We start from the raw sequence: 22,618 nt of genomic DNA, 5'->3' as shown, positions 1-22,618 counted from the left end.
CCGGGAGCCATCAACGACTCTTCTCCATCCAACGTGGTTTTGGGCTGTCCTTTCCACCTCTCAGTTGATTCCCTGTCTCTTCAGCTCCGCCTCAGTGTCCCGCCTCCAGGTGTTTAGGCCGCCCTCTCTTCCGCTTCCCCTGGGGGTTCCAAGTCAGTGCCTGGCGCGTTGTACTAACTGCCGGTTTCCTCAGGGTGTGGCCAATCCATCCCCACTTTCTCCTTAGGATCTGTTTCTCCACTGGTTTCTGACTCCCTTTCCTCCAGAGTTCTTCACTTCTGATTTTCTTCAGAACAATTGAGTTATTTGTACTTTACTACAATCACGGTCTGATAGTGTTGTACTGGGAGCTGACCAGTACAACCACAGTCTGATACTGTTGTACTGGGAGCTGACCAGTACAACCACAGTCTGATACTTTTGTACTGGGAGCTGACCAGTACAACCACAGTCTGATACTGTTGTACTGGGAGCTGACCAGTACAACCACAATCTGATACTGTTGTTCTGACCAGTACAACCACAGTCCGATACTGTTGTACTGACCAGTACAACTAGTCTGATACTGTTGTACTGACCAGTACAACCAGTCTTGATACTGTTGTACTGACCAGTACAACCAGTCTGATACTGTTGTACTGACCAGTACAACCACAGTCTGATACTGTTGTACTGACCAGTACAACCACGGTCTGATACTGTTGTACTGACCAGTACAACCACAGTCTGATAGTGTTGTACTGACCAGTACAACCACAGTCTGATACTGTTGTACTGACCAGTACAACCACGGTCTGATACTGTTGTACTGACCAGTACAACCACAGTCTGATACTGTTGTACTATTGACCAGTACAACCACAGTCTGATACTGTTGTACTGACCAGTACAACCACGGTCTGATACTGTTGTACTGACCAGTACAACCACAGTCTGATACTGTTGTACTGACCAGTACAACCACGGTCTGATACTGTTGTACTGACTAGTACAACCACGGTCTGATACTGTTGGCCACTAAGCAGCTCCAATAGCAGTTAGGGACGGAAAGACGGAGTGCCGCTTGTAGATCTGCTATTTTTGGGGTTCTCGGCCTGAATCGTTTAGGAACCACTGCTCTATGTTGGCCGGAGGGTCAGTCAAATATACCTCCCCTAACTAAGCTTGCGTAAGCGGCAGCTCAGGTGTTCCCTCATGTCCGCCCCCTCTCAGAGTAATGTTTCGAGGTCGTTGCACTTGCAGTCATGAGTTGCGGTAAATAAGCAGAACAAGGCCCCTCCATCATGTGAGGAGGACATCATTACAGACAGCAAGCCTCCATGAGCTCACCCATTAATGCAATCTATGAACGTCATTAATGTCCTCTGTTTCTGTAGCACTTCCACTTTTAGTTACATTTCCACTTTCAGTTTAAATTAGTCATCCCCCATGGTCAAGTACAATTTTGAGGCATTTTTACTTTAAAAATCACACCCGTGTGAAATGAGGGGCACTCTTATCATCTATACGTCATCGCTTATCATCTCATGAACTGCATTTATGTGATTGGTTAGCCGATTAGCTCGTCTACATATGACGTACTGTACATTTTCCCTTCATTGTCAGGAGGGGCGCCCCTAAAAAATCACACCCATGTGAAGTAAGGGGCTCTCTTATCATCATACATCATCTCTCATTGGCCCCACCAATACTCAAAAAAGTTTATTCTTTTTCCTTATTTTCTATTTCTATTTTTTGTTGTTCGTCTTTGTTATATTTGTAATAATCATGTACATGTTGATTTAAGACCGAAATAAAAACTATTGATTCATTCATTCCACACCACCACAGGGGGTGCAGTGCCCAGCTTTGAGTCGGTCTGACCCATGGTTGTCCAGAACCGCCACAAAAGGCCTCTGCCAAGGCTGTGGACTGGGCCGGAAATTATCCAATTGATCACAACTGATCACACCTATATCTCCCGGCCAATCACAATTTGCGTCCTCCCTTTTCCGTCCTCAATTTTTTCCATCTTTACTTTTTATCTTCAATATGTTCTTTGCTCAGCCAATCAAATGATCGCTATGGGGTGCTCAGCCAATCAAATCATTGCTATGGGGTACACACAGACACACAAAGATGGGCATTGGAGGGGCTAGCGCCCCTCAAACAATACAATAAAACACTGCATGTGGTTGTTGTACGGTATATTGTAAGGTGGAAAGAAAATACTATTCAGGCTTCATACAGGCCAGGGCATTCAAAATGAAACAAGGGTTAGATAAACATTAGCCGTATTTGAAAAAATAATAAAAATGAATGATGCCTTTTTATTCTTTGACGTTAAGGTGTGCCATGCCAGGCAGTGTCCCGGCCTTGCTGCTGGTCTTCTCAGGCCCATCATCATCATCTTCTTCATCACTCCCAAAGTTATCATCATCGTCACTGTCCAAGACATCCACGTCCTTTCTCCTGCGTCTGCTCCCTCTCTTATTCGGACCACAATCGTCTTCCTGTTTCTCCTCCTCTTCCGTTGGTTCTTCTGAGTCGATCCTGATGGAAGACAGACATGAAAATGAACGCCCAGGCCATGCGGCGTTTGATATCTCTCTCTCTGCAGGTATGGTGCAAATGTATTGTACTAATTATCTTTTAATTTTTGGTATAGACAGCTATGTGTGTCCCTGGGTCTGTCTGTCCAAGCACGGAAATAGCGTTATAGCGTTCGTTCACCACCAAGTGTCACTGTTGCATAGCCTAACACAGTGGTTCCCAAACTGTGGTGCGTGCACCCCTTGTGGTGCACGAGCGCCTTCTAGGTGCCATTAGACATGAAGGGCTGTATTTTGCGTGTCTTAAGTACCAGGTCTTATTACTTAACTTAAGACCTGGAGGTGTGGTCAATGCTCTTTGGCCACTCAGAATAGCCAAATGGCATTGATCACGCCTCCAGGTCTTAAGTTAAGTAATAAGACCCGAAATGTCTAATGGTGGTGCTATGGTTTTATTTTAAATATATTGACATATTATGCCAATATATGGCAAGTAATGCAGCATATAGCCTATATGCTTCATATTCAGGTTCATATATGTGGAAAAAAAGGAAATATATGTCTCTAGATAGCTTATGCAATTTATATTTCCACGTGGGGGGGGGGGGGGGGGGGGGGGGTAACAGGTCGGGAGGTAACAGGGGGTGCATGGCCAAAAAGGTTTGGGAACCGCTAGGGAACGCACAGTCACCACAGGCTAGGGAGGAGGGGCCAGTACAGTACTGTACTGTACTGTACTGTACAGTACTGTACAGAGTACAGTACAGTACAGTACCACTCACTTCAGACAGGTCTGATTCTTTTGTGTGTGTTGAGTACTAGTGTCTGGTGTTTTGTAGCCGTTAGATGTTTGTATGTATAACTTTTTGGAAAGATTCAATACAAAAATATTTGAATAATAAGAGTATGAAGTAACACATGAAAATGTTTGAATGTTTGTATACAAATGGGTTTGTCCAAATAGAATGTTGCATGGAACGTTTCCGGGCAATATAAAATAAAGTGTCCAAAGCATTAGCTACTGTACGTCTAGTCTGTCAACCTGTGGATTATTTATAATAAAAAAATAAATATATTCATAATAGTAAATAACAATATCATAAAGCAGTGGTTCCCAAAGTGGGGTCTGGGGACCCCCAGGGGTCCTTGAGGGAGTTCCAGGGGGTCCCCAGCTAAATGATAGTTAGTAACGAAATGGACCCTCATACTGTCTGTAACTCAGAGTGTACAAATGGAACCATTATATTGTACAACTCTCAGAGTTGTACAATACATCTGGGACTGTGTAATACAATAAATCATTGTCTTCGTGTAAGTAATCAACTGGGGAAGTTTCATGGTGATAACTATTAATTAAATTTGTACCTATTCACCTATAACGTATAGGCCTACTATAGGTGGAAATTACAAAATGAGTGACTAATATGAAAAAAGCTACTCCTGTGGAAGGGTTATCATATATTAACTTACTTATATTGATCCGATCTGAAACAATTGAATATAGGTTTGGTATGGTTTTACCCACTCAATTCATAATTAACGTTACAGTTTTGGAGGTCTGGCTCATGGACTAAAATGTGGTTCTGAACCGAACCGGTTCCCAACCGGTGGAAAAGGGGCCTGAATGTCAAAGAAAGGCCAAGAGCTCAGTAGATACGAGCACGAACACACACACAAATGTGTATATTCAGTATTCACACACTTTGTGCATGCGTGCTTGTATGCAACTACTGAGCTCTTGGCCTTGTTGGAGTCTTTGATCCAGGTGATCTGTGTCCTTCTCTCTTCCCTTCACATATCCTCACAGACTGTCTTTCCCTCACGAATTAATGAATTATGAGACAGACATCTCACTGTGTTCAAGACTCTGGCCTCAGTACACAGATGCAACATAACCGCTTATGAGGGAGTGCTTGTCTAATCAAGCTTCCCTCTTCCTTTCCTGGACCTAGTTCCTGCCATTTCTAAGGAGAAAGCTCCACTCCTGCTGTGTTCCTCTGAGGGGTAAGAGCTGTTCCTTTGTACCTTCAACTGTGGGTGATTCAAATTCAGAGAAGTGCAGCACTTACCCAAGGTCCCTCACAAATATTTGCAACCTGCCAAAATGGAGCAGCAGTGTTAAACAGATAGGGGATTCACACTGAGACGGACTGAATCCGTTTCATTGGAACCGTTTTCGAATACGGTTGCCTGGTCCCCGATGGCCATGATTCACATTGCCCGAGATTCAACAGCGCACCCGGGTACACTTGCATAACACACTTTAATCCTCCTGATGACGGTGTGCTTGATGGCTGGCGCGCACGGACACTGACCATCAACTGTGCGACATTGTCTCAAATAAATCCAGACACACTGAATTGCATTGCCTCTTTGCCGTTATACTACTTGTCAGCCTCCCTGCTATTCACTGTGTCAGTCAGTTCTGTGCTCCAGTGTATTAGTTTGCTATGGATTCTACTTATTATAGCATTATTATTATTTTGTTTTACTTTGGAAACTGTGCCAAGCAAAGCCCAAGAGCCACGTGTAGTCCGCAGAATAAGATCAGCGCGGTGCTGCGCGTATAAGCAGATTCAAAGGAGAAGGGCGGCGTTGAGAAATGTGCTGGTGTTACGCATCGTGCAGAGGCTGTGTTTTTTTTTTGTTGACGCTTGGCTCGTCGACTGCATGCATTCACATTGGAACGATCCGTATCTGAATACACTTCAACGGTCCAGAGACCCTCCCCCCATGCATAGTGTGAATCCCCTATAAGTGTCATCCACACACATTCGTCCCAGATGCCATTGAATGGGGGTCTGTAGAGTAATATGCATGTCAAACAGGTGGGACTTGAAATTAAAACGGATTGAGAATCTCTGCTGGAGCCGTACAAATCTTTTCTTATATGAGAGTCCTTGGCATATATTTTCAAATACGGATCCGTGGGCTAATTAGTAATTAGTGTCACTTTGGGGGTCCTTGTCTTGTCTTTTTTGGGAACCGCTGTTATAAAGTGTCCCCTTCTCCCAGGAATCAGATCGTTGCACAACACCGACGCTCTGATGCAACACTGCAGCCATGTTCTACCTGGAAATACATTATTTTGGTAGTGGGGGAATGATGTCATGCTGATTCAGTGCATCGACTTCTGTGTTTTTCTTTCCGTTTATAAAACCATATAAAAATAAAAGTTCCTTCCGTGTGTTTCCCTTCTCCTTTTCCTCGACCTTTCCTCACAGACGAGAGAAAGAGAGAGCTGAAGACGGTGACTGACGGTCACATGTCGAATGTGGCGTGGAGAAAACATGTTCATAGATAGATTTAGCAGACCCTCTTAATCCATTTAGGCCGGACGTCGAAATTTAAAAAATGTCTTCTAAATCCTGACCCCTTTTCTGTATCAGTGGTGCTCAATATTTCATGTCAAGGGCCCCAACAATTATATGAAATATGACTAAGATTTGAGTTAAAATGTTCACTAGACTGTAACATATTCAAAGATTTTGAGGCACATTTTCACAATTTTTCAAATATAGCAGACCTACAAGTTCATAGCGCGGCACTCGATATTGAATTTAGTTGTAATTTTTTTTATTCATGTTTATGAATTGACTACATAGGACCCTAATGGAAACAAGTCTACAACTTTCTTTTTGGTTCGTTCGTTTTAGACCGCCTGACTGTACCCTACCCTTAGTACCCTGTACGGTTTACATTTAGTTCTAATAAAGTTGCTTTAACATGATGCAGAAGGATCACATCGTTGGCTCTGGGCCTTGGAATAAACCTTGCCATCTGGGACAAGGAATAGGAGATGGACGATTGAAAGAAACGGATAGAATGGGTGATTATGGCCACGATGATTTTAATGCCTCGATCTTGTGTTGTTGAGAGCACCAGCTAGCAACCCGATGTTAACGTAAGTAGCACTATGACTTGATCGATCGAAAGCGCTATAAAAGCACAATTGCCATTGATCGACGGCAATGGTGTTGAGGGTTTTATTAAATAATGAGCTTTAATTGACGTAGATCTCGGCCAATGGCAGTATAAGTGTTAATATTGTAAGTCGCTGTGGATAACAGAGTCTGCTAAAATGCTTTAAACTGTAAAGTCTGAATTGTAGTCGAGGCACTCACGGAATGACGATGTCTTCTTTCTTGCCACATTTGGCACAAAGCTCCAGCTGGAGGGCGCAGGGCCTGCACATCACATGGTACGCGTCCTTCACCGTCTTCTGACAACATTTCACACTGAAACGACGAGACACAAGACGTGAAAATTAACACACCAGTGGTGGAAAAAGTACTCAATTGTTTTACTTAAGTAAAAGTATACCAATACTGCAATTTAGAACTACTTCATTACAAGTAAAAGTACGGAATTGAAAATGTACAAAAGTATCGGCATCAAAATGCACTTACAGTACTAAAAGTAAAAGTACTCATATTGCAGAATGTCCCATTTTACAAATTCTAAATCAATTGAAAATAGAAAAAATTTCCTCAGCGTAGTATGCATGCAGTTTCACCGCAATCAGACACTGTTGAGGATTGATTGATTGATTGAAATATTTATTAACAGTTTGTAGAATTTACAGTACATTTTAAGCACTAACGCAATACAAAGACTGTTAACTGAGTGGACGACCCAATTAAGCATTACACTTGTTTACAACAGGGTCCACATTGTTCAATTCATCAAAACATTTAGAGACATACAAACATTTAGAGACATACAAATAGACATTTCTATGTAGCTAAAGAACAGAACAGGAATTCATCATATAGGAAGCAAAAAAGGGAAAAGATACAATATACAGTGAGTGGAAATGGGGGTGGGGGGGGGGTGGGGGATTCAGATCTTACAGAGGCCAGTTTCGAATTGCAGCCATCCGTAGGTGCCCTTTGAGAGCGGTTTTGAAGGAGTCAAGGGTTTCACATGTCTTAATGACTGTTGGTAGGGCGTTCCACATTTTGGTGGCATAGGAGCGAAAATAATTTAGTCCCTTGTTTGTGCCGAATCTGGGTTGTACATGGTTTGTTGCACTCCCTCTGGTGTTGTGGGTGTGGACTTCATTTACATTAAGGAAGTATTTAGACAGGTACATGGGTATCTTAGTGAAGTATTTAGACAGGTACATGGGTATCTTGGTGGTGTATCGAATCTTGTGGACCAGACCCATTGCAAGATGCTGTACTCTGTCGTCGACCCTAAGCCATCCCAGCCTGTCAAAGTGGGCAGGGGTGAGGTGGGTTCGGGGGGTGAGGCCAAGTAGGAGCCTGACCAGGAGTTGTGGCGGTGTACAAAGCGGGCTAATCCTGAAAAGTTTAGAAGCCAATCGTAGCCAATCAGGATGGATTATGAGAAATCAAACAAACCCGTCTTGATCACATGACTATGGAGAGCAATATTAGAAAATGTGTTCTACATATGTCGGCCTCCTGGTGGTACTATAAAGAGCAGATGTGAAAAATTTGAAGCAAACATTTTTCCATGGTCTCTAGGGAGTGTGCATACAAGGTTTTACACAGATCTGTGCAGTTAAGATGTAAAAACACTAATCGGCCAGTTATAGTGCCACCATGAGGCTGAGTTGAAAATGTTCAAGTGGCATTTCTTCCTCGGCCTAGTGGGAATGTGCGTGCACAATTTCACGGAAATCACAAGATGTGTTCATGATTTGCGGCATTTTGTTTGAAACAGAGCACTCCTGTGAACTTTGGAAGCCAATCTTAGCCAATCAGGATGGAGTCTGACAAATCTGAAAGACACGTTTCGTTGAATGGCTCTAGAGAGACTGTGTACCAATTTGAACTAAATCTGTAGGTGTACCGTCTAAAAAAATATTTTGCACAAAGCTGCCTCCTGGTGGTGCTATAAGAGGCCAATGTGAAAACGGTGGGGCAGAGGTTCAACTCTGGCATTCAGGGAGTGTGTGTGCAGAGTATGGCTGCGATCAAGCCAACGGTGCCAGAGATTAGCTGTCCACCGACGGACACACGCACACACACAGACGGATGGAGTGCAAAACATACTCTCTCCCTATGCCGTCGGCCTGGTGGAGACAATTAGTAACATATTCATTCAGAATGTCAGGGTGCATGTGTGCGCATGCATGCATGTATCCACGTGTGCACACGACCATGTTTGGGGTGTTACATAGACAAAGTGTTGGCCATATTGGAGTGATGCTGGCAGCACTACCGCTCCGCCATCTAGTGGTGATTCCAAATATTTGTGGAGTTTCGCCTCTTTATATAGAATCTCTTTGGTCTTACTGAGACAACGTGTAGTCCAGGAAGGAAGTGAAATTTTCAGTAGCCGACTTTAAGACGGTACCCCCCCCCCCCCCCGAACCTCAAATGACGTCACATTGTAGGCCGAACCGACTTTTATTCGGCTCTAAAATAGGAGTATGAATCGCACCTAAGCCTGATCAAAAGCAGTGTATTTTGAGGCAAATGTTTTCACAAAATGTTCAAAAACACTGCTTTGCATGTCTGCTTAAACCCTACAAGATACAAGATATCCAACGCGTTCACAGACTTACATTACAGTTAAAATTCCAAGAATGAACAGTGAACAAGGAAAGACTGCTTTCATCTTTTACGCTCCAGACAAATGGCAGAAAATACAGGACTCTCTCGAGCAGTGGTTCCCAAACTTTTTCATGTCAAGGACCCCCAAATTGACACCAATTAGACCACGGACCCCCATTTGAAAACATATGCCAGGGAGTTTAATTTCAAGGACCCCCAGTTTTACATGCATTTAGGCTATGGACCCCCCCTTTAATGGCATTTCTCTCTCTGGGACCCCAATTTATATTGTAAAATCAATGTTAATTTAACTCTGAGTGTGTACAAATGGAACATTTGGTTCCAAACTATCATTTAGCTGGGGATCCACTGGAACTCCCAAAGCATCAATTTGGGGGTTCAAGGTTCAAGGTTATCTTTATTTGTCTCCCTTGGGAGAAATTTGTCTTGGAGACAGAGTCACAGTCCTTGACATAAAAAGGTTTAAAAACCATTGATTTAAGGCACTACTTATTGATGCAGCACATAACGGCTGTACGTGTTTTCTGTAAACCGCAGTGTATTTAGTTAGCATCCTATAAATGTCCACTATATTTCACCCGATGTAAAATTATTTGTTTGTTGTACTCAGGGCGTCCTTGAAAAAGAGAGAGCACGCTCTCAATGGTCTTCCCTGATATGAAAACGTTCCTCACCATTTGCGGGCCTGTGTCAGCGGCTTGTATTTGCTGTACTTGACTTTCCATTCCAGAACCTCTTTACACCGCTGGCAGAGACCCTCGTGGATCTTGGAATTGGCTGCCTACAACGGACGGCAGATCAGATTCAGATCAGCGAAGCACCAAACACAGAGGTTACGTTCATTCATTTACATGTTTTGATTGATTGATTGAAATATTTATTAACAGTTTGCAGAATTACAGTACATTTCAAGCACAAACTCAATACAAAGACTGTTAGCTGTCAGTGGACGACCCAATTAAGCATTACACTTGTTTACAAGAGGGTCCACCATGTTCAATTAATCAAAACATTTAGAGACGTAGAAATAGACACTTCTATATACGGTAGTTAAAGAACAGAACAGGAATTCATCATAAAGGAAGCAAAAAGGGAAAAGAAACATATACAGTGAGGGGGAAAGGGGGGGGGGCAGTGGTGAGGGATTCAGATTTTATGGGGGCCAGTTTCGAATTGCAGCCTTCCGTAGGTGCCCTTTGAGAGTGGTTTTGAAGGAGTCAAGGGATTCACAGGTCTTAATGACTGTGTTGGTAGTCATTAAGTTGAGAATACAAATAACCAATTTCAACATTGAGGTGCCCACTCTTCCAGTTAAGTTAAAACCGTAGTTTACCTTAATCCATAATGGGATGAATCCATTCATCCCATTAACATATTTTTTCTCCCTAACAGGTTACCATGACATCAAACATTCTATATAATACTGATCCTGACACAAACTGTTTTACTCAGCTTAAACAGGCTAATATTGGAACATCCGTTTACTATACTGAGAGTGAATTTAAATCCTCTGTTGAACATCAAAACATGAAAAGTGATTTTTCCATCATTCACTTCAATGTTCGCAGCCTAAAGGCAAATTATGACACTTTATCCCTTTGTTTGACCAAACTTGATTTCTCATTTAAAGCAATCGGACTAACTGAAACTTGGTTGAATGAAGCTAATGCTGATTTATACAAATTTTATAACTATAACCATATATACAGATACCAAGGTGGATGGGGGGTCTCTTTATATCTCAATTCTAATCTGGTGTATAAAGAAAGACGTGATATCGAAAACTACCGTAATTTCCGGACTATAAGCCGCGGCTTTTTACCCATGATTTGAACCCTGCGGCTTATACAACGGTGCGGCTAATCTATGGATTTTTACAGCTGACGCAGAGCCATCTCAGGCTCTGAGCTAACGTAGCTGCGGCTTATAGTCCGGTGCGGCTTATAGTCCGGTGCGGCTTGTATATGGGATTTTCCTTCAATTTGGCTGGTGCGGCTTATATTCAGGTGCGGCTTATAGTCCGGAAATTACGGTACTTCATCTCCTCTGCTGAAGCTGTGTTTGTTGAAACCGAACAGTCCATTATTGCATGCATATATAGACCACCTAGCTCTAGTCTGCCTGATTTCAATAGTGACTTAGCAAAGGTACTTGACATTCTTTCTAAAGAAGGGAAACACTGTTATCTAATGGGTGATCTGAATATCAACATTGCTAACATGAATAATAATCTAACAAAGGATTTTATTGATACAATGTACTCGTTTTATTTTCATCCTATGACTTCAGTTACAACCAGAGTGACAGAGACTTCTGCCACTCTGATAGATAATATTTTTACAAATGTGTTGGGTGACAACAGTATGTCAGGGGTCCTGTGTATGGAGGTTGCTGATCATTGTCCAATCTTTCTAATAACATTCAAGGAACATATAGAGTCTATAGTCTACTCTATATCCCAAATATAAGAGAACGTTTAATGTAGCAAACACCGCTAAATTCAAATCAGTAAACAGTAAGTATACATGGACAGATATCCTTCATTCTGTAGACCCACAAGAGTCTTATACTTGGTTTATAAAATCTAATTCTCAAGCCTATGATCTGTGTTTTCCCCTTAGACTGGTGTCTTCCAAACCTCATCATAACCCAACTAAACCATGGATAACTTCAGCCATCATGAAATCCGTAAATACTAAACATAGACTGTACAAAAAATATCTCCTTAGTCCAACACCATTTAATCATGCTCAATTAAAATAATATAGAAATAAAATAAATCGCATCATTAGAGGAGCAAAAACATTATTATAATGAAGATGAAAACATAAAAATAATATGACTCTCCTTTGGAGAACAATCAATAGTATTCTCAACAAAAAACCAAAATACAAAAAATTACCCAAATAATTTAAGGCTGATATGGGGGTTAATTCTGACCCTCAAGAAATTGCCAATAATTTTAACAGCTTTTTTTCTGAAGTTGGTCCTAATTTGGCTTCCAAGATTTCATCCAGTAACCACAATCCCCTTCAATTTATGAACTCTCCTATACTTGAAAATATGGTATTAGAGGATGAGGTTTCGAAGACACGAATTGCTCTGAAAGATTCCTCATGATTATATTGATAGTAAATTGTTGAAAACCATTCATGAGTATATTGTACAACCTCTTGTTCACATTTTCAACCTTTCATTGGAACAGGGAATAGTTCCCTCTGAACTAAAAATAACCAAGATCATCCCTATTCACATTCACAAAGATGATGACCCAGCCATTTTCAACAATTATAGACCTATTTCCATTCTGCCTGCTATATCCAAAATACTCGAAAAAATTGTTTATCATAGACTAATTGAACATCTAAATAAGCACAACATTATTTATACACATCAGTACGGGTTCAGAAAGAAGCACTCTACATATATGGCACTTATACACCTAGTAAATGAAATATACAAAGCTAGAGATAGAAAGGAAAATACTATTGGTATCTTTCTGCCTTGGACATTTGATACGGTCAATCACCATATTCAATCACCATATTCTTCTCCAGAAACTGTCTCATATTGGAGTGAAAAACAATGCAATTCTCTGGTTCAAGAGTTATCTTGAAGACAGACAGCAATTTGTAGCCTACAATGGAACTAATTCTCCTCCTCTTCACATGGAATGCGGGGTGCCTCAAGGATCAACCTTATTTTTGATATATATAATGACCTGTCAAATGTCTCAGATAAACTGTCTAAAATCTTGTTTGCAGATGACACAAGTGTCCTCTACTCTCATAAAGATCCCAACTCCATTATTCAGGTCTTGAATGAAGAACTTGGTAAGATGTCCATTTGGTTTAGGTCCAATAAATTATCACTTAACATAAAAAAAAAAAAGCTTCATATGTTTTGGTCTTAAACATTTGACACAGTGAACCACCAGCTGCTCCTAGACACCCTAGCAGATCTAGGCATCGGTGGAACGGCACTAAAGTGGTTCTTCTCCTACCTCACCGACGGGACCTACCAGGTTTCCTGGAAAGGTCTGTTATCATCCCCCCGAACCCTCCAAACTGGGGTCCCACAGGGATCTGTACTTGGTCCCCTCCTTTTCTCACTGTACACAAAATCCCTTGGCACTATCATCTCTGCTCACAATATATCCTATCACTGCTACGCCGATGACACACAACTGTTTCTATCCTTCCCCCCCTCTGCCACTCAGGTGGAAGAGCGCATCACTGCATGCCTGGCTGACATCTCACAGTGGATGTCCTCCAACCACCTCAAACTGAACCCAGACAAGCTGAGCTTCTCTTCTTCCCAGCTAAGTCCTGCCCTATGCAGGAGCTAACTATTTCCGTAGACAACGCCCTGGTAACGTCTGTCCCAACAGCCAGGAATCTTGGTGTTGTCCTGGACAGCCAGCTCTCGTTCAAAACTCACATCACAGCTGTCACTCGATCCTGTAGGTTCACACTCTATAACATACGACGAATTAGACCGTTCCTCACCCAGGAATCAGCCCAGCTACTAATCCAGACAACAGTCTTGTCAAAACTCGACTACTGTAACTCCCTCCTTACTGGCCTACCAGCATGTGCACTTAAGCCTCTCCAGCTGATCCAAAATGCCGCAGCTTGCTTGGTCTTCAACCAGCCAAAATTCTCACATGTCTCCCCCCTGCTCCGCTCCCTCCACTGGCTCCCAGTCGCTGCCCGCACAGAATACAAAACTCTGATGCTGGCATTCAAAGCAACCAAAGGTATGGCTCCCCCACATCTTGCAAGTATGATCGAACCCTACAAACCCTCCCGTGCACTCAGATCAGCCAACGCAGGGAAGCTGGAAGTACCCTCACTAAAAACGCCGGGACAACGCTCCACACGTCCCAAACTCTTCTCCCTTCTGGCTCCAAAACTGTGGAATGCACTTCCCATTGCAGTCAGAACTGCAGCATCACTCCCAATCTTCCGCCGTAGTCTGAAAACCCACCTTTTCAGAATCCATCATGGCCCGTAGCACTTACCCCACCCCCTTAGATAGCATTTCTGTAGACGTAGATAACATTTGATACAGACTTATAGCATGTTATGTAGACAGCACTATAATTGCATTGTTTGTAGTCATAGCACATCATAGTACATAAGTATAGCATAGTAGTATAGATGTATAGTTTATATGTATAGTTTCATCATATAGATATTACACTGTTACTTTCTTAGCTTACGCATGTTTCATGATAAATGTTCTTATGTGATGTATTCCCATGCTTTTTGTTCTTGCTTAATGTAAGTCGCTCTGGATTAAGAGCGTCTGCTAAATGCCTAAATTGTAAATTGTTAAACCACATAGTCTGAACAAATCATCTAAAATATATATTGATACTATCCCCATAACTAATGTGTGCTGCACACGATTCCTTGGCATTATGCTTGATGAATCATCCTGGAAATCACATATTATGTCTATATCTAGAAAATTTGCTACGAGTATTGGTATCTTACGTAAAATCCGTCATTTGATCAGCTCTGAGGTAGCCACTATGTTATATTATTCTATGATTTATCCGTTTATTAATTATTGTAATATAGTCTGGGCTAGTACTCATCAGACCAAACTTGAGCCATTATACCGTCTTCAGAAACGAGCTGTAAGAACAATAAGTTGTGTACATCCAAGACATTCTTCTCAGGCTTTATTTAGTCGATTAGGTATCCTCAGTGATTACCAAGTGAACCATCTTCAAATTGGTCTATTTGTTCATGGCTCACTGGGGAAAACCCTTCCCACCTTTTTCCATAATCTATTTTGTTATAATTCTCAGGTTCATAATTATCCAACACGTAGCTCAAATCACCTCAGACCTCCAAATGCCCGTACGTCTCAATCTCAATTTAATATAGGCTTCAGAGGGTCTAAAATATGGAACTCCCTACCTTTACATCTATGGCAATTGTCTTCTCATCAATTCAAGAAGGTTCTAAAATCACTTCTCCTAATAACCACCAAGTACTTCCCATACGGTCTGCTAAACTAACCTGGTGTACTCAATGTTCTCCTATAGCAGTTTTATTGTCTGACTTCTGTCTATTGTTCTTTCTTTTTTTCTTGTTATACAGTACATTTCTGTCCTTTCACTGTCCCTGTATTTTATCTGTATTCTAATGTTTAAGATCTGCATGTTCAATATGTATTGAACATGCATTATATTATTTTAAACAAAAACAACTATGAATGTATAAACATGCCTGGAGAAGCCACTTGCAAGCCCCTGGAGGGTTTTTAGGCTTTCTCCTTCACATTTTTTATTGACCCTGTATCATGTGAAAATAAACAAACAAACAAATACCGTTTTATCCCGACCAGACCCTTTGGTGTGGTTTGGGCTTTATGTATTATGTAGGACGGACAGACAGACAGGCAGGCAGACAGACAGGTACCTTCACTGTAACAGTAGCCCCATATTTGTCAGACAGACAGACATGCAGGCAAATAGACAGAAAGACACAGACAGAGAGAGACAAAGACAGACACCTTCACTGTAACAGTACTAGCTCCATATTTGTCAGACAGACAGGCAGACAGACAGACAGGTACCTTCACTGTGGCAGTAGCTCCATATTTGTCGTTCCTGTAGGCGAAGGAGTTCTGGTGCTTCTGCGCGCGAGACCGAGACACGTTGCCTTTCTGAGAACTCATTATTCATATTATTATTTTAAACTTTTAACAGATCCTGGAGGTTTAAAAATCACACTGTTTAGTTGTCATTCAAAGACACGCCTAACTATCTACCCGCGGCAACGCGAACACACTCACTTTGATGTGAAATTAAATACACGCTGTGTTCAATCAATGAAAACACAGTTTGGTGATTTTAAAGTTGTCAACAACACGCCACCAACACCAGCATGCTGGTCGCCGCCATGACACTTCCGGAGGGGGAGTGTTGCCAGGTTTTACGAGAGAAACAAGCAACCATAATCTTCATTCATTTACATTTTGAGAATAAAAACAGACACATCTTGATCTTGTCCCTGGCCAGATGTGGGTCTGAACACAAATACACATAGGCTAATTATTTTGGGGGATCCTTGGCATGAAAATATTTGAGAACCACTGGTTTAACATGTAATTAGGAAACAAGGAAACCCCAACGTTTGAAATGTACCCATTCTATATAGTGTGAAATACAATGAATCAATCAATCAATCAATGAATCAATCAATCAATGAATAAAATATTATTTACAAGCTAATTTACAGAACATAAGCACACAGTCGCTTATAATCAGCGGACATGGCAACACTGGCGGCTGGGTTTATACGTCGTCGTACGACGGCGCCGCGCCTCAGAAAAAAAGGCAGATCTACAAGCTCGCAACGCGTTGCAGACGCGACGCGTGGTGAGTTTGTAGGTCTGCTTTTTTTTTGCCACGCGCGACACCGTCTCAAGGGCGAGGCATAAATTATGCTTTTGAAACCGACGAAAAAAAAACTAAAAACAGAAAACCCGGTTGGAACCGTCCCTTTAAAAGCGAATAACTTTTCTCTTCCGGAGCATTTATTTATTCTCTACATTCGGACTCCACTCTATCTACGAAAATACACTCTCCTATAAACAGCTGCCTGGGGGAACACCGGGTAAAATATAACTCATTATTACAATCTAGCCTACAGTGAAAATATAGCACGATCATTGTAATAATAACGTCGATCGTATAAGATAATTAATATGCACGCATAGATAATGATTACATATACTATGTTTCTATCTATCCGAGCTGGCGGTTCATTGATCATAGCATCCATCCATATGGATTTATTTTATTATGACCTTTGGTTTTCATCATCACAAAAATGGCCAGGAAAGTGTTCTTACAAACCCGTTTGTTTATGTTATGGTTATTATAACTGCATAGCAGTCTGAACGAATGGCAGCTGCTCCATCTAATTACTATTGTTTGAGTGAATCGTCCTAGTAAATGGTCTCCACTGCAGTCTCCTCTCCAGTAACCTGCAGACCTTTAAAGCAATGCATTAACGTTAGGATCACACGATGAGAGTGTGCCATAGGCTAAGTGGTTTTCAACCCTTTTCATATCAAGGAACATTATTTATTCAGCATTTGATCCACGGACCGTCGGTCCACCATTTGATGACATTAACCTCTCGGACCCAAAACTTAGAATGTTTTGTTGTCATAGGATACGATTTTGTCCATATGCTGTATTGATGTGGTACTATAGGAATAGGAGACATAATAATAGGCACACATTGATCAATTCTTCTACATTTTCTAATTGTGAAGACTTCTTGTAAATTAAGTAATGCAGATGTTTAACAATAATTTAACTCTCGATAGTGTACATCTGTACGGGTCCATTTGGTTTCATTTAACACTCAAGAGTTAAACATGAGTGCCGTGATTTTTTTTGATTTTTTCCAGTTTTGCATGTGTTTATGAGGTGACAGTACTACCAGTGGAGCTGAGCTGAGTTTTCTACCAGTGTTGCAGAGTGCAGACTCTATTTCTATTTCTTCCTCTAGTACTTCATTAGTACATGACATCACAATATCATCCCCTCCCCTAACCCCTCCCCCTGTAGCATACAACAACAGCTGTGGGTGCGGCTTCAGTTCAGGTGGATCACCAGTTTAACCATCCATCCATCACCACCACCCACCAGGCAAACCAGGCATACTTAATTAACTGGTGGGTGTGTCCACATAAAAACAACATTTTAACAAATACTGTACACGTTTAAAAAAAAGAAAAAAATCTTCCTCCTAATAATAATACCCAATGATCATGTTTTAGGGTGGAAAATAATCATGGCACTCCAATCTTTAAAATAATAGCAGTGCGAATAAGGCAATACAGTCACTGAATACAGTGAGGACATGAATAACAACAAGAATTTGAAAAGCTCAGCAAAAAGCAAGAGTGTAGAAGTAGGTCTTGAGCTGTACGTGTGAACTGAGTGGTGCAACTCCCCTCTCTCCCCCCTCCCCTCCTCTCCTCTCTCTCATTAGCAGGCAACAGTGCAGCACTAATACTATCTCTCTCTCTGTTTCTGGCACAACAGCGCCCCTACTGGTAGTCAGTCATACTGGTGCTCAAGAACACATACATAGGTGAACCAACACATAGGTGAACACGGACATTACTGTTCTTTGGAGTGGTTGCACCACTCAAAAATGTCTAGAGGCTGCCTGTCAAAGGTATAGTGGGAGTTTGTTCCACGCCGTCGGCCCGTAGAAGCAGAAAGCTGCGCCACCGTGTTTATTCTTAGTTGCCAGATGTCCTTAGTGTGCCCACCTTTCCTGTTATACCATCAGGGTCCTACCAGCAGTCCAATGAGATAAATACACTTGCCGTATTTGTGCCGAACAGGTGTGTACCTCAGAGCGCCCGCCCCGCCCTGCCCCCCCATCCATCCATCCATCACGTCACGATGGACCAGAAGCAGGTGATCCTCCAGTTCCGCTTCCCCACGTTCGGAGACTCCATGCTGCAGAAGATGAACCTCCTCCGCCTCCAGCGGCGCTTCTGCGATGTCACGGTGCACGTCAACGAGCTGGAGGTCCCCGGCCACAAGGTGGTGCTGGCGGCCGGCTCGTCCTTCCTGCGCGACCAGTTCGTCCTGCAGCAGGCATGGATTCAAGTTCTCAGACAGTTTCAGTTAGCGATGCACCGAATATTCAGCCACCAAAACTATTCGGGCCAAATAGCGGAATATTCTGTATTCGGTTCGGTTGGTACAAAAACTGGTATGAAAAAAAAAAAGATATATATATATATAATATTAATCACAATTTGGGAACCACTGCCATAAAGAAGCCAGTCTTCTAATCTAAGGAAGCATGTTGGGCAGCGAAAAGAGCCGATGTACAAGGTGCGCTTGTGGATCGGCTATTTTCAGCATTTGAAGTGGTCAAGCTCACAATATGTTCGGAAGCGTCTTCCATAATACAACCGTAATAGTCTGGGATATTTCATATAAAAGCAATTAAAGATTAAAGCCGCAGTCTGTGATTTCTTCACCTGGTTGGCTTGGCAGTACAGTATGTACAACAGCAAGGGGCAATATTACTAAAACATCATAATGTTACGTCTTGTCTTAATTGTTCAGGAAACGGCACTATAGTGTGTGGTTTCGCAAATGTGCAAATTAGGACTTGGCCATACAAACATTTTCAGTCGTGAGATTAGATTTAGCTTTTCATCCATGAGCAGGAGTCCGGAGACGTGCAGAGAGAGTTAGAGGGGCAGGGGCTGTACTCCCGTAAGAGGGAAACTTGGACAAAAAGAGCGAAAATAGCAGATCTACAAGCTGTTGAGAGCTTGTAGATCAGCTACTTTCGGGGCGCAACCCAGCACTCTTTAGCTAGTGGAGATGTGGTGTGTACGACATGGATTTCTAAACAAATTTGTTCAACGCAAAATACTGTGTTCAAGTTCTGGATACTTCGGAAAAAAAGCAATTCTCCTGATTGCTGCCTTCCGGTATGTGGCATGGAAAAGTAGCATTTCTTTCACCAGGTAGTAAAAGCTACATTCGTGGTCTGGAAAGGGCAGATGTTTTACAGACGGGTAAAAGGGCAGGGGCTGAAGAAGCCCCCCCTTTGATGTCTATTATGTGTGCACGTATGTCCCTGAGCAGGAGTCTGGGGAGGTGCAGATCTCCATGAGCCAGGAGGCAGAGGTGGGCCGACGGCTGCTGCTCTCCTGCTACACGGGTCAGCTGGAGTTCCCCGAGCTGGAGCTGGTGCATTACCTGACCGTGGCCAGGTATAGTAGGAGAAGAGAAGAGACCCCTATGGCTGTGCCGTTTGTGAAACAAGATATTGTAAATATCTGGAAAAACACGGTTATTTCTAGCCTATTGAAAATAAGATAAGAGTGACCCCTATGAGTGTGCTGTGCCGTTTGTAATTAAGCTAAGAGAGAGTGTGCTGTTTGTGGAACGAGCTTGGAGCTTCTACATTTTCTTTCCGTGCCCCGATCGACTTACGATGAGAACTATGCACAAAAGAGATCTGAGACCAGATTGTACTTCCTGTTTCTGTTTCAGTGGTTCTCAAACTATTTCATGTCAAGGTCCCCCAGAAGTATCTGTATTTGGCTGCGGACCCCCATCTGAAAATGTTTTGTCCCAGGGACCCCCCCCCCCCCCAGAATCAAATATTTGAGTTAAACATTATGTGAAAGAATATATATTCAAAGATGTGCACACATTTTTAAGATTAAAAATAGCAGCTCTACAAGTTCGCAACCCGGCACTCTGTGCCACGCTATGAGCTTGTAGATCTGATATTTTTCAAGCGGTTAAAAGCTAAGGTGACACAGATGCGTTCCAGGTATCAATGGGATAAAGATGATTGTGATTGTGTCCAGCTTCCTCCAGATGGGCCACATCGTGGAGCAGTGCACCCAAGCCCTGGACAAGTTCATCAAGCCGCCGAGGCCACCTCAGCACCCCCTGCTGGAGGCAGAGGAGGACAACACGGGTACGCCTAATCACAATTATTTGAGATAATCGCCACAACGTTTTTGCATAATCGTCCGTCAGTCGTTTACTCGTTTCCATGTAGGAAAATGTCCGTACGTCTTCAAACATCTTTTCAAAAAATAGCAGATCTACAAGCTTACAACACGTCACGCTTGTAGATCAACTATTTCTGAAAGGGGAAACAGAAATACAAATTGTAACGTTAATGTTCACTGCAATAAGAAAAAACACAATGAAATCGTTAATCGCAATGATTTGTGTGTCAATTAATCACCAACCTAAAATGTGTATTTGTGACAGGCCTAGACACCGGGAGGATGAGGGAAGAGACCGAGAGGAGGAGGAGGAGGAGGAAGGAGAAGGAGGAGGAGGGGGGGTTTTCCTCTCGGCCCTCCTGCCAGCAGGAACAGGAGTGTTCTTCTCAGACACACACTGTATATCAGGACGAGAAGGTTGAGCAGGTGGAGGATGATGACTGTGATGACGACGACGATGATGATGATGTCATTATACAGCCCGAAACGCCTCCTCCGCCGACTCAGAGCCTCAGGTGCATCCGCCGGGACGCGGCGGACAGCGGCATCACCATCGTGAAGGTAGAATCCGTGAACGACGTCGCGCCGGAAAACTCAATCTCCACCGGTCACTTCCTCCCCAGCCGCAGCAGCTCCCCGCCGGCCGCCGCCGCTCTGCATTCCCCCGAACAACCCCAGCACTCGCTGATCAATTCTACCGTGGACGTGACTCGCGCCGGCGACATGGCGGCATTTCCGCCACACATGTCGTCGTCGTCGTTCCCTCTCAGCCCCGCTCCCCCCGCGTCCCCCCCTCCTCCCCCCGCGGGAAAGCAGGGCGGTGGCGGCCACCCCTCCGGTCACCCGCGGGGGTACGACAAACCCCTGCAGTGGTACCACCAGTGTCCCAAGTGCGCGCGCGTCTTCCGCCAGCTGGAGAACTACGCCAACCACCTGAAGATGCACAAGCTGTTCATGTGCCTGCTGTGCGGCAAGACCTTCACGCAGAAGGGCAACCTGCACCGCCACATGCGCGTCCACGCCGGCATCAAGCCGTTCCAGTGCAAGATCTGCGGCAAGACGTTCACGCAGAAGTGCTCGCTGCTGGACCACCTGAACCTGCACAGCGGCGACAAGCCCCACCGCTGCAACTACTGCGACATGGTGTTCGCCCACAAGCCCGTCCTCCGCAAGCACCTCAAGCAGATCCATGGCAAGACCAGCTTCGACAACGCCAACGAACGCAGCGGCCTGCACGACGGCGGCGGCGGGGGGCTCGAGTTTGAGTTCGGCCAGGCGAAACCTTTATGTGGGTTGACTCCTCCTATATCTCACCAGGTCCACTCCTGCTCTCACCAGGCCCAGGACCTGTGCGTTGCACCAGACTCCCAGCACCAGACACTTCATTCAGGAGTGGTGGATTCTTGAGCCGCAATGGTTCTGCAGGCTCCTCTTGCGGCTTGAATGGCCCTCCTAAAGGCCTCACCCAGGGTTTGTTGGGCTTCCTCCTCACGGAAGACACAGGCTGGGGCGCCAACCCATACTGCTCCCGGGTGTTGTCTACATTCCGACTGTCACCCGTCTCTCCGGTGGTCATTAATCCTAAACAAATTGTCTGTTTGTGTCTAACTTTCAATGTAGCTTTCATTATTGTGGATTGGTTTCTGTGAAATTCTTATGTATAGTACTAGTAGATTGTTTTAGCTGCAATATCCCATGCCTTTGTTATACTTGAAATACTTGTGTCACTGAAACACAATAATTGCTGTTAGTTTATTGCAAGACGATGTATTAGGCTACCTGCTTTCATGTCATGTGAAGCATTGTCAAATGATAAATCATGCATTGCTATATTGTGTATCCACTGTAAGCCTTTCTAGGAATATTTATGTGAATGTGAATCAAATGGATGTTAAAACGGGAAAAGCTTGAAAGAGGATGTATTCATGTAACCCGGAGTTCACGTTTTCATGACATCACATTTCAATCAGTACTGACTGAGTGGAAAATGTAATG

The 22,618-nt window shown here is 43.2% G+C and overlaps 2 protein-coding genes across 3 annotated transcripts; one reads left to right on the top strand and one right to left on the bottom strand.

Moving 5' to 3' along the window:
• Positions 1–2,177: 2,177 nt before the first annotated feature.
• Positions 2,178–16,003, bottom strand: cUnh9orf85 (chromosome Un C9orf85 homolog). The gene is made up of 4 exons (XM_083783109.1): positions 15,674–16,003; positions 9,754–9,860; positions 6,656–6,769; positions 2,178–2,532 (listed from the first exon to the last, which is right to left on the bottom strand). The coding sequence occupies exons 1-4, from the start codon at positions 15,773–15,775 to the stop codon at positions 2,310–2,312; spliced, it is 546 nt and encodes a 181-aa protein (XP_083639235.1). The 5' UTR covers positions 15,776–16,003; the 3' UTR covers positions 2,178–2,309.
• Positions 16,004–16,629: 626 nt separating this feature from the next.
• zbtb26 (zinc finger and BTB domain containing 26) lies at positions 16,630–22,618 on the top strand. 2 transcript variants are annotated; one of them, XM_083784690.1, is made up of 5 exons: positions 16,630–16,716; positions 18,470–18,674; positions 19,740–19,867; positions 20,474–20,586; positions 20,889–22,618. In XM_083784690.1, exons 2-5 carry the CDS (start codon positions 18,531–18,533, stop codon positions 22,028–22,030), a joined length of 1,527 nt encoding a protein of 508 aa, XP_083640816.1. In that variant the 5' UTR covers positions 16,630–16,716; positions 18,470–18,530; the 3' UTR covers positions 22,031–22,618. The 2 variants fall into 2 exon arrangements, with proteins under 2 accessions (XP_083640816.1, XP_083640815.1); XM_083784689.1 differs by having other exon boundaries at positions 18,470–18,728.

Source organism: Protomyctophum parallelum, assembly GCF_964188405.1.
Source record: "Protomyctophum parallelum genome assembly, chromosome: 15".
Lineage (NCBI taxonomy): Eukaryota > Metazoa > Chordata > Actinopteri > Myctophiformes > Myctophidae > Protomyctophum > Protomyctophum parallelum.
Note: the sequence above shows the minus strand (reverse complement) of the source record. Positions and strands in the feature narration are given on the sequence as shown.